At 37.9% G+C, this 12,661-nt stretch overlaps 1 protein-coding gene across 1 annotated transcript; it reads left to right on the top strand.

Annotated features, from left to right (window-relative positions):
- The first annotated feature begins 1,068 nt into the window (after positions 1 to 1,068).
- On the top strand, positions 1,069 to 9,049 carry mrps15 (mitochondrial ribosomal protein S15). Its single transcript, XM_047357733.1, has 8 exons — positions 1,069 to 1,339; positions 5,457 to 5,519; positions 5,610 to 5,685; positions 6,836 to 6,884; positions 7,802 to 7,886; positions 7,994 to 8,052; positions 8,460 to 8,651; positions 8,779 to 9,049. Exons 1-8 carry the CDS (start codon positions 1,195 to 1,197, stop codon positions 8,878 to 8,880), a joined length of 771 nt encoding a protein of 256 aa, XP_047213689.1. The 5' UTR covers positions 1,069 to 1,194; the 3' UTR covers positions 8,881 to 9,049.
- Positions 9,050 to 12,661: the final 3,612 nt, after the last annotated feature.

Below are 12,661 nucleotides of genomic sequence, written 5' to 3'. Positions count from 1 at the left end.
GCCTAACTCATTTGCATAATTGATTGAAGGGATAACATCAAGTCACTTTCGCTTTTCCAGAAAACACGCTATTTATCGTTATTGTAAGATGCTATGGTACATGTACTTCATGGATCAATATTTGTAAATTGGCATGTCAACATTTAAAAAGGAACTTGATTTTAAATTGATCAACAAACGAAATGTATTTATTTATACGTTGTTTCCGTTTATAATACTAACAACTTTTTCTACAATGTAAAATCTGGCAAATAAAGACCAAACATTTTCATATCCACAGGACTTATTTTCCACGACGAGAGGAATGAACACAGTAAAACATTTGCCTGTAAGTTATTTTGTTCCCATGTTATGAGGGGGGAACAGAATATTTCAGACAGTCAAAATAAAAGGTTCCCATCTGTACCTTTGGCAAATAAAGAGCAAATGTGTCCAAATTCACAAGGATAGTTTTGTATGATGTGAGGAATGATCGACCCAATGATCGATCAAAAATTAGCTACTAGAAATATCTTTCATCAATCCAGTATTTTGTCATATTTTACATTGGAACGCGATTTACCAGAATAATAAGCTACACTCTATTCAGGAAGCCTGATTTTTCGTCTCCAGCAGAGTGAGCTTACATTGTTTTATATCATTAATAAATAAATAAATCATAAATAAACACAACGTGCTGGAAAAGTGTTTGGTGACTGACTGATGTCCGTTAGGTTAAAGTGAACATGACACAAGTTGGAAAATAATTTGATTCTTTTGGCGAAACAACACGAAACTCACAAGACCATGTTTATTTTGCATTCATTTGGGGTTTTTTTTTTTCTCTAGGAGCTGTAAATAAAAAAATAAAGTAACAACCTTGACATGATTACGTTTCGTCGTTTTACCGACAAATCGATCAGACTGTGAAGACCGCGCGCTCCCGACACAGGGGGAACAGATTATTTCAGGGGAACAGAATTTCGCACAACACCTGTTTGCCTTACTATGTTGTTTGTAATCAAGTGAAGAAAATCATATCGATGTGCTCCGGGATTGTTAGTTAGGCCTAGTAGACTAATGCTTTTTTCAGACTCAGCTAGTTGCGTCTAGCTAAAATGGCGGACCTCATGTAGGGGTCGGGTGTAATTACATGTTACATTCAAGGTGTTTTTAGCGAGTTTATTTTCTGTGAATTAATCTTTAGTCTAAACCATGTTTTCCAGTTGCGGCCTGCGGGCCGTCGTGAAGTCTGCTGGGGGTGTTTTCCGTGAAAGCTCCGCTCTGTACACCGCGGTGTCATCCAGAGCTTCAACCTGCAGCGGTTTGGGTCTATTATCAGGACCTGCAGTTAGCAAAGGTGAGTAAAACAAAGTCAAACACAGAGTATGTAGCACACTCTTTATGTAGCACACGCAGTTTATGTTGGCAAACTGCGGACAGACCCTTACTGTCACTTAGCACTATCACCAGCAGTCGGCGCTGTTGACAGAATTGCGACATTTCAAAATGTTTATGCCGCCTTATTATATAAAACTCTTATTATAATTTATGGTTTGATTAAAAATATATATTGCTTTTATTATGTATGTTGACCCACGAATGTTAGCTTACTCACTCAGACCAAACAGCATAATTGAAATGTGAGAATGTGTATATTGTAAAAATAATGTACACCCTCTTTCAGCTTTTGATGTTTACACTTCAGATCATAACATACAACAAACTGGTCTTTACAGTTTCTAAAATCGATTAAACTGACCTCACGTGTACAAAAAACGAGGGACTGTGCCAATATTAGTCAAACAAAAATAAAGCCAAAATTGACAACAATTTGTATGTGAAAATGTAAGTACGCCCCACCTACCTCTGCAGGATTTAGAAGGGAAAGTACCAACCAGGTGCTGCTAATTAAATTAAATTGATAAATTGATCATTTTAAAATTTGGCACCCTTTATAAAAGCAGGAGTTAACCAGGGTGGAAAGATATTAGCAGTGAAAAGCCAATGCTGATGATCATCAGTCTGGGAAGGGTTCTTAAATTACTTACAAACTATTTCAAATCCATGTTATAATCCATATTATTGCAGCGAGAAGAAGAAATTTAAGACTAAGCAGGGCATGATTACTGGTATCTACCAAACAAGGTTTTAACAACTTCCTGTTTCAAATTTAAATTAAAAAAAGAAATTTTCTGTAATAACATGTCTACAGTTTAATGTACTTTGAACGAAAGGCCAGAGAAAGTACTGATGACCGTTTTCCCCACCTGAATGAAAGTTAGAGTAACACAGCACTTCCTTTCCTTCACCTGTTGCTGCGCACTGATGATTCACTACCTAAAAGATGGTTCCCCGGACTTTTCATGGTGTGCTAACTAAAGGAACGCGAACTTTATACGCCTGAATGAAGGCCGGTTATCCAAGGCTGTAAACCAACTGATTTACCAGCTAACATCAGTTTGTTAAATCTGTTACTAAAAAACCTTTACTAAATTACGCAAATTTATACAGTTTTGTTTATTTTGTGTATCAAAATTAAAATAGCAATAAATAAATATTATAACTGACATTGTTATAGATGTAATAATCAACATACAGGACTATGAAAATAAAAACTAGATTTTTGATTTATTTCATTTATTTTTTAAAAAGCTATCTAAATTCTGAATACTAAAGAAGAATCAAGAAATCACTTAAATAGAACCTGTCTCACAGCATGATGTAGGCTAGCCTTAATCTATGGGTAAGACGAACTGAAATTGTACTGTTAATATGAAAGATAAGCATAAATAGGTTTTTTTATCAACCAAATATTTAAACATAATTTACTAGGAAGTCATTTGAAATTATACTATTACTATTTTTGCCTAAGTTAAGGTATACACACTTCATCCACCACTTATTTTTATATTTAGCCAATTAAATGCTAGAAACACCACCATGCTCTAATGCATTTTAGAAACACCATTGCAGACACTGAAAACAGCTTTTAGTAAGTAAACTATCGAGATTAAATACCCATAAAATGCATTATAGCTCTTGATTCGGGTAGAGTTTTCATATCAATAAAAGGTCCAATGAGTAATTGCTGAATGCTTGTAGCTCTACCAACAGTTCCCACTTACAGCAAGTCTAGTTGCTCCTACCCCTGGGTCACAGATTCAAAGGATTATGTTTTCTTTGATAGTATTTGAGACTTAAATAAAGTTGGATATTAAGTCTAAATCTCAATTAAGTCTAAATAAAAACCCCTGAGTTTTTTTCTAAATGAAACTGAACACAGACTCTAATATTAACTAATGGTTGTATGCAGTTTCCCAGTCCAGTTCATAGCAATCTGTAGTGCTTATATAGAAGCAAACAGGACTTTTACCAACATAAAAGCGTAAGACTCCCCACCAGCCTCTTAAAACTGTCCAGCTGACTTCTTTTCAGACACTTCACAAGTTCACTACATAGTAAAAAAGGACATGTCTGTGAGAGGGGTATGGATAAATTCATCTATGAATAACTTATCAGAGCCACATCTTTCATCATTATCATATCACAAACATTTAGAGAAGCTACACCTTTATTTCCCTCTGAAATTATACTATTATCAGAATCAACTTTATTGCCAAGTTCGTACATACAAACAAGGAATTTGACTCCGTTACACTTTGCTCTTTTGTTCTGTTTTTGCATTACAGAATATACAAATTTACAATGTACAATATATATATATACACATATATAATAAAAAGGTGCATTTGCAACATCTGTATGCTGTTGTTCTGTACTCTATTGAATGTTCATCAGAGAAACAGCCTGGGGGAAGAAACTGTCTCTGTAGCGGCAGCCTGAAGGTAAAACTCTAAACAGTTTATGTGCTGGGTGTGTGGGGTCTGCAGAGATTTTAGCTGTCCTTTACCTGACCCTAGACCTGTATAAGTCCTGGATGGAGGGAAGGTCACCCCTGATTATTCTCTCTGCAGTCCTGATTATTTGTTGCAGTCTGGACCTGTCCTGTTTTGTGGATGAGCCAAACCACACTGAGATGGATGAAGACAGGACAGACTGAATGATGGCAGTGTAGAAGATGACCAGCAGCTCCTGTGGAAGGTTGAACTTCTTGAGTTGCCTCAGGAAGTACAGTCTCTGCTGGAGTGTGGATAGAACACACCCCTGGGGGGGCACCAGTACTTATTGATCTGGATCGGGAGAAGATGCTCCCCAGTCTCACCTGCTGCTGTCGGTCCGTCAGGAAGCTGTTGATCCACTGACAGGTGGAGGCTGGGACGTTGAGCTGGGTGAGCTTCTGGTGGAGGATGTCTGGTATGATAGTGTTGAAGGCCGAGCTGAAGTCTACAAACAGGATCCTGGCGTACGTCCCTGGGTGGTCGAGGTGTTGCAGGATGAAGAGTAGACCTAAGTTAACAGCATCATCTGCCAACCTGTTTGCTCGGTAAGCAAATTGCAGGGGGTCCAGCAGGGGGCCTGTGATGTCTTTCAGGTGCTTCAACACCAGCCGCTCAAAGGATTTCATGATCACAGACGTCAGGGCTACAGGCCTGTAGTCATTTAATCCTAGGATGGTGGGTTTCTTGAGAACCGGGATGATGGTGGATCGTTTGAGGCAGGAGGGGATCTCACATTTCTCCAGTGACTTGTTGAAGATCCTTGTGAGGATTGGAGCAAGTTGATGTGCGCAGGCTTTCAGACCTGATGGGGAGACGTTATCAGGTCCTCCAGCTTTTATCATACCATGACTGGGAAAAGTACTCATACTTACCTTTTCACATTTAACATGTCAGGTTATGAGGATTTTGTGTTATGGACCAGCCTAGTAGAGCTCAGTTATGAAGTGAAGGGAATTTTTTCAATTGTTTTCTTTTTTTAAGTAATAAAGTAATAAATGTATGCATTTGCAAGCCCCTGGAGTAGATACTTGTAGAACTAGCTTTTGCTGTATAACTTATAAACAGGGGACCTGGAATCTGTTGCATGTGTGATTACATTCTAATGAGAAGAGAATTAATCAGAATTTCAGGAAGCCTTTTCATTGATGGTTTAGATGATAAAGAAACCACTATCTTTTCACCATCAGTTTTGTGTGCAGTTGTGCTTTTTGAGAAGCAAACAAGCCATGCTGCATTGATTATCTTGGTTCTCTTAAAATTATTCAGCCAGTCACACGGTTTCATCATGTGAAGCAGTTGCAACACCCTCCATTCTTTGACTATTGACGCAGAGAAGAAATCTTACTCTGTGGTGGTTTGTTTTGTCAAGTTTAGACTGCTTGAAATTGTTGAGTTCTCAGAATGGCTCTTCTCTCTGTAGACAGGTGCTTCTTCCCGCATGAGATTTGTGCATCACTGGTGTTTACAGTAAAATCAGAAGGCTTACTGTATGAGACTCCAATGTTTATTTCCTCTTTTTGGAAAAAGAGGAAAGTTAATTTTAGCTGAAAAAGGTTTTTTTTCTTCTGATTTCAGGAAGCTTTGCAGTTGCACCACCAGCGAGACATTATGCCCGGGTAGCAAAGAAAAAGAAGACAGGTATTTAATAAGGCAGTTTTCTTACAAAACCAAGTTTACATATTCGGCTAAAGAAAACGTTTTGTCATGTGAGCGTTTGATTTCTTCCAGGCCCTGAAAGCCAGCTTGGCGATCTTCTTCCAACAATGCTGAAGATGGATTATGCAGCTGTCCCACTTGTTCAGTCGTAAGAAAAGCATTTGCACCAAACATTTTAACATAAAATAAATAATATATATAGCACCTTGCAAAAGTATTCATGCGTCCTGTACTTTTTGATATTGCGTCCCTATAATCACAGTCTTATATGTGTTTTAGCAGAATTTTATGTGATACAACAACACAAGTGTATAATTGTGAAGATGCAAAAATAAGCTGTGGTTTGCAAATTGTTTTACAACTGAAAAGGCAAATTTGCATATTGTTAAATTTCTGTTTAGCCCTATTATTCTAAATTAAATCCAATGCAACAATTTACTTTCAAAAACCCCTCATTAATGAATAAACTCCACCTCCACCTGTATTGGGTGTTGTATACAGCTGCAGTTACAGCAAGTCTCTGGGGTCTTTTTCAGCTTTCAGAATAGCTCAAGGTCAGTCAGATTGGTTTGAAAACAGCTGTGAACAGCAATTTTCAAGTCTTGACACAGCTTATTATTAGGAGTTATCTCTGGAGATTGACAGGGCAGTTTTAACACATTAATGTACTTTGATCTAAACATTGTAGCTCTGGCTGAATGTTTATGGTCATTGTCCTGCTGAAAGGTGAACTCCTGCCTCACTCAGATCTTTTTGCAGCATCTAACAGGTTTTCTTCTGAGATTGTCCTTTGTTTAGCTTCATCAGTGTCCCAATTAACTCTGACCAGTTTTCCTGCCCCTGCTAAATAAAATCATCTCCATAGCATGATGCTGCCACCACCATGTGTTATGGTGAGCACGCTGTATAACACAGGTTTTCCACAATACACAGCATTTTACATGAAGGCTGAAAAATTCAGTTTTGGTCTCATTTGTCCAGAGCACCTTTTTCCAAATATTTGCTGTGACCCCAACATGGCTTGTGGTAAACTGTAAATGGGACTTCCTTTGCCTGGCTTTACCAATGACTTTTTATTGCCTGTTTTCCATAAAGGTTGGATTTGGAGTCTACACAACTAATAGCTGTCCCACTTCACAGTTATGCCCTACTTCGTGTTGGGCTGTTGCATAATATCCCAAATTAAAATACATGGAAGTTTGTTGTTCTAACTTGACAAAGTTCAAGGGAAGTCAGTGTATATTTCTGTTGCAGTATGAATGCATGTTGATTAAACATGGCTGTATGTCTGTGTACAGGACAGATGATCTTGTCAAACGTCTTCTTTCACTGGAACTGGCGAGTCATGTAAGGACTTTCAGCCTAATATTTTACATTGCATGTTTTCACTGTGCTTAGCTTTTTATGTTGTATTGATTTATGTTTCATATTTTATTTACATATAGCAGGTGTTAACAATACCTTATGCTACTGAGATAAAAAATTGGTTGGCATAATTAGCCAATCTTCTAATCATTTTATTTAGAAATTGGGCTTGAAATTACATAATTATGTCCATTTAGTTTCAGTCAAATGTTTGTGATTTTTCACATGCACTGCAGTTACTGATGTTATAACGTTGGGCATGTAGGAACACAACACAGCATTTGGTCTGGATGACATTTTCTACAATAATTGGCAGGTAAAGGATTGTGCATATGAGTCATAAGGAGGTAATGGGTACAAGCGGTTTTCCCTCTCACCCAACAACTGGGACACATTCAGATGAGAATCAGAATCAGCTCTACTGGTCATGTTTGCTTTTGTGCTGACATTGAATGTAAAAATATAAAGTTAAGACAAAATAAACATGAAGATAATGGAGCAGTATATACATGTATGTGTGTGTACAACCAATAGTTTTTCTTGTGTGAAAAAAAAGAAAGGCAGGTTGTGATGGTGCAAAATACTTGTGTTGATAAGAAAACCAAAAATAGAAATCTCAGAACTAAATTTGTAACTCATATGTTTTCTTGACCGCAACAGAATCCTTTAGTGTATAAAATATAATTAAAGACAATTTAAGCCTAAATAAATATTTTGGATTTGCCTTGTATTAACTTCATCCATCTGTCCAGCTTCCCTGTCTCTGCTGGAGAAAAGCAACCCACAGATGATTCTGTCACCACCATGTTTCAAATGTGGGGATAGCATGTTGCCCCAGGCTTTTTGACCATGTTGTTTAATTTCAGTAACAATTATAGCTGTGATGTCTATGTCTTCAGAGAGAAAAGCTACAGCTGAAAAAGGAACAACTGATTGCAAAAGTTCAAAGAGATGAGAATGATCGCAATTCAGTGGAAGTCCAGGGTGAGAAGCTTCTGGCATGGCATATTATGTCTACTGAAAAGGAGAAATACAACCTTATCTGATACTTAATGAGAATTGAATTCCCTTTCTGATGTTTCTCATTGAAGTGGCTATTTTGACTGCAAGAATTCGAAACTATCAGGAGCATTTGCAGAAACACCACAAGGTGAGTGAAATGACATTTTCATCCCCAGCATGCTTAACGTTTCTGTGTCTATTCTTTATGAAGATAAAGTGATATGATTCAGTCTTGACAGCTATCATGTGTCTGCTTCCTCTCATTTTAACATCTTTTGGTGTGAAGTGTTTATGTGCTACAGGATATCCTGTGTACTAAAACCACATGAAATAAAATGTGCGCAAGCATAACCATGGTCGGAAGTTTCCATTTTACGTCATTATTAGCAAACATTACATTTAAAACTGGAGCATAGAGGGTGTTCCTTTAAACAGCATCTCTGTTAAAATGAGTTGCATTTGTTTATCATACGCAAAGTGTTCAATTGATGTCATCTTATTTTAATCTGTTTAGGTGGCATTTATGGTTCATTTTAACATGTTGTTTCATACCAGGACAAAGCTAACAAGAGGCACATGCTCATGGCCATTGACCGCAGAAAAAAGCTTCTGAAAAACCTCAGGTTGGTTCGTTTCGAGACCTTTGAGAGAGTGTGTGAGCAGCTAGGCATCACCTACACCTTCCCTCCAGAGTACTACAGACGGGCCCACCGGCGCTGGCTGGCCAAGAAAGAGTTCTGCATTAAGGTAAAAAAACAAACCCAATATTTAGTTTATAGTTGATTAATTAATAAAGATTACTTTGACTTGTAGCATTGCTTAAGGGTTTTTTTTCCCCCTGCGAGACTAACACTTATCTTGTGTCATTTCTCAGGTTTTCAAGGCAGTGCAGAAGCAGAAAGCAGAGCAAAAGATGAAGCAGCATTCAGGCACCACGGAGACGGAAGCCAAGGCATCAGAAGCTCAAACACAGTGAAACTAACTAGCATAGACCACTATGTGTTTTGCTTAGGGCTTACATCTGCTTGTTTGGTCTCAAACTTTCACGTTCCATCTTCTGTGTTTTTACCCTAATGTTCTTTCATTATATATTCTTGAATTATCTTACAATGAGAGCTTATAGGAAATAAAATATCTGACAAGCATTTGTTTTACTTCAGAAATCTGTTCTGGCTATGCAACTCAAAACAAAATTAGAGTCCAGTTTAACAAGAGAATCCCAGCCTGCAGATTATGCACTCTATCTGAACATTCAATCATGCCGTTTAACGCAGTCAACAGTATTGCTCTTTCAGTCATCCTATAGCAACCAGTAGTTTTCTGCTGCAATGAATGGTAAAATATCTTTTTTAGACAATGTTTTAAATCCAGATCCCTTTGACACTTTTAAGTGCATTGTCTAGACGATATGGTTATGCATCATAGTTTTCCTCCATGTCTTGATATGCATATCAGTTTAAAGCCAAGTTATTCATAATACCACATTATTTAAACCACATAGAATGAAATTCTTGCACATAAATATATAATAAATCATTCCAATACAGGAATTGGTGGCAAAACCACAAACATGCAAACAATGTGATGCACAGAAGCTAATGGCACAAGTTATAGTGCTCACCACTTATTTTTCACTGAGGCAGATTTAGGAAATGAAGTTCCGTCATGATGCCAATCTATCTCTAATTCACAAGAGTGGAGACAACCGTTGCAACAAAAACGCATTTGAAACACACTGTTTACATTCAAATTAGATGTTTTAATTTCTGCCCACAGGCATGAGCCTTCCCTTTTTTTCAAACCAAAGCCCCTAAAAGGTCTCAAGTTTCTCCTCATATTCAGTTGGTTATTACTTGTGAGGTGTAACTTCACTACAGCTGTGTAGCTGTCAGAATGTTATACAAGGACATTAAATATCTGTTGCACCAGTCAAACTCAATAAGTCTCCTCAATTGTTTTCTTACAACAGCAGGTCCTTTGACTCTAAAAACTAATTTCAAGCCAATGCTACATTTAGGTAGTTGCAGTGGGGAGAACAAGTATTTGATACAGCCGATTTTGCAGGATTTCCTACTTGCAAAGCATGTAGAATTCTTAAATTTTTATCATAGGTGCTCTTCAACTGTGAGTGGCGGAATGTAAAACAAAAATCTGGAAAAATCACATTGTGTGATTTTTAAGTAATTAAGTTGCATTTTATTGCATGACATAAGTATTTGATACATCAGAAAAACAAAGCTTAATACTTAGTACAGAAACCTTTGTTTGCAAGTACAGATATAAGACGTTTTCTATAGTTCTTGATGAGGTGTGTACACTGCAGCAGGAATTTTGGACCACTCCTTCATACAGATCTTGTCCAGGTCCTTCAGGTTTGCTGCTGGGCAAAACTGACTTTCAGCCCCCTCCAAAGATTTTTGATTGGGTTCAGTTCTGGAGACTGGTTGGGCCTCTCCAGGACCTTAAGATGCGTCTTACATAGCCACTCCCTGGTTTCTTTGGCTGTGTGCTTTGTTGTCATGCCCAGGTACGACCTATCTTCAATGCCCTTACTGAGGGAAGGAGGTTGTTGGCTAAGATCTCCTAATACATGGCCCCATCCATCCTCCCCTCCATACAGTGCAGTCGTCCTGTCACCTTTGCAGAAAAGCATCCCCAAAGAACGATGTTTCCACCTCCATGCTTCATGGTAGGGATAGTTGTACTCATACTTCTTCCTCCATACACGGCGAGTGGAGTTTAGACCAAAAAGCTCAATTTTTGTTTCATCTGACCACATGACCTTCTCCCATTCCTCCAATGAATCATCCAAATGGTCATTGGCAAACATCAGACGGGCCTGGAAATGCGTTGGCTTGAGCACGGGGACATTGCGTGCGCTGCAGGATTTTAGTCCATGGTGGCGTAGTGTGTTACTAACAGACCTGTGAGAGCCGGATTCTCGCTGGCTGTTAGATGATCAAATACTTATGTCATGCAATACATTGCAAACTGATTACTTAAAAAACACACAATGTGATGTTCTGGATTCTAGTTTTAGTGTTTCTGTCTCTCACAGTTGAAGAGTACCTAAGATAAAAATGAAAGAAATCTACATGATTTGCAAGTGGGAAAACTTGCAAAATCGGCAGTGTATCAAATACTTTTTCTCCCCACTGTAACTTAAAATATAGCATTTGTAGTCAAACATTATCTCCGTCATTTGGTTAAGATATATAAAATAACGCTGCTGGAGTTTTTTATTTGTTAAAGAGGGTATTTTCTTACCTGTAAAAGAATATTTTCACAAACACCCACAGTTGCCTCATGGTCTGGCTGTTTACTCACTGTTAACAGTTTTGTCTTAGCAAGAACTGTGATTTTGTCTTCCCTCAGCTTTGGGTTGTTACTTCTCTTAAATCCAAGATTCAAATTGTTTCATAATCTTGAGACACAAAGTGTTCAACAGAGAAACGGTTTCTGGTGGGCCAGGGGAAATATTTTCTCTGTAATTTCTTTGAGCATCCCCATGTTTCCTACACAAATTACCTTTTTGGCATAAGTGATCCCTTTATCATTTTTTTTCTGCTGCCAATAAGCAACAAGACATCCATTCCATCTATTCCTGTTAAAAACATGTCAATAGAAGCATTCAAACATCTCCGTCCTTCGCCCTTTTCGAGGAGAGAAGAGTCTACCATTTGAATTGGAACCAATGTAACTTGCGGGTGTTTGGTGCATCAAAAGCAAATAATGAGCAAAAGAAAATGTGTTTTGGGGGTTTTAGGTGCTTGCGTATCATGGCAGACACGTTTTAACAGTAGAAATAAAAAAAGATTAATATAAGATCAAAAACCTGTCACCTCAGCCTGCTTCCTGCTGCTGTTTCCTTGAAAATCCAATGTGCTTAAATAGATGGCAACTGTACTTCTCGTTTCACCTCTCATCCAAAAGGCTTCTTCACTTCTGAACGTGGTTAAAAGTAAAAGGCTATCAGTTGTAGTCAGAACAATCACACTAATAGGACCCTTAAGGTCACTAAAGGGGGAATTGGGACACCTGAATTATTAGTCCTGCTCTTTTTCGCTCAGCATGTGGGTCGTTGTTGCTTGACAATCCAAACATGCCCCTAATGGTGCCCAGCAGCTACGTCATGTTATTGTTTGACTTGTCTGTTACAAAATGGCGCCCGGTAACTGACATGGGGGGGGAAAAAATATATAGCGTGCGCATGATCCACTAATTCGTTCCCACAAAATACAAATTTGTGCCCACGAAATAGTAATTTGCGGCTGTGAAATATATATAATGTTCCCACAAAATACTAATTCGTTCCCACAAATGACTTATCTGTGACCAGAACATAGGTATAACATGCGCACAAAATATTAAAACATGATCTTAATATACAGCGCACTTTCTAAACATACGGAGGAACAAACAACAGGATGGACAGGGATCATCTGTTCGAGTTTTATTTTAGGTTGGGGATGAGCTACAAAGAGATTCTCAAAAGCCTGGCATCGCAGGGAATATATAAATACTGAAACATAAAGGGGCCTCCAAAAATAAGATGTCTACAGGTCCTTCTCAAAATATTAGCATATTGTGATAAAGTTCATTATTTTCCATAATGTAATGATGAAAATTTAACATTCATATATTTTAGATTCATTGCACACTAACTGAAATATTTCTGGTCTTTTATTGTATTAATACGGATGATTTTGGCATACAGCTCATGAAAACCCAAAATTCCTATCTCACAAAATTAGCAT

The sequence above is a fragment of the Girardinichthys multiradiatus genome, chromosome 3, assembly GCF_021462225.1.
Source record: "Girardinichthys multiradiatus isolate DD_20200921_A chromosome 3, DD_fGirMul_XY1, whole genome shotgun sequence".
In the NCBI taxonomy this organism is placed as follows: Eukaryota; Metazoa; Chordata; class Actinopteri; order Cyprinodontiformes; family Goodeidae; genus Girardinichthys; species Girardinichthys multiradiatus.
This window is presented reverse-complemented; position numbering and strand designations above follow the sequence as displayed.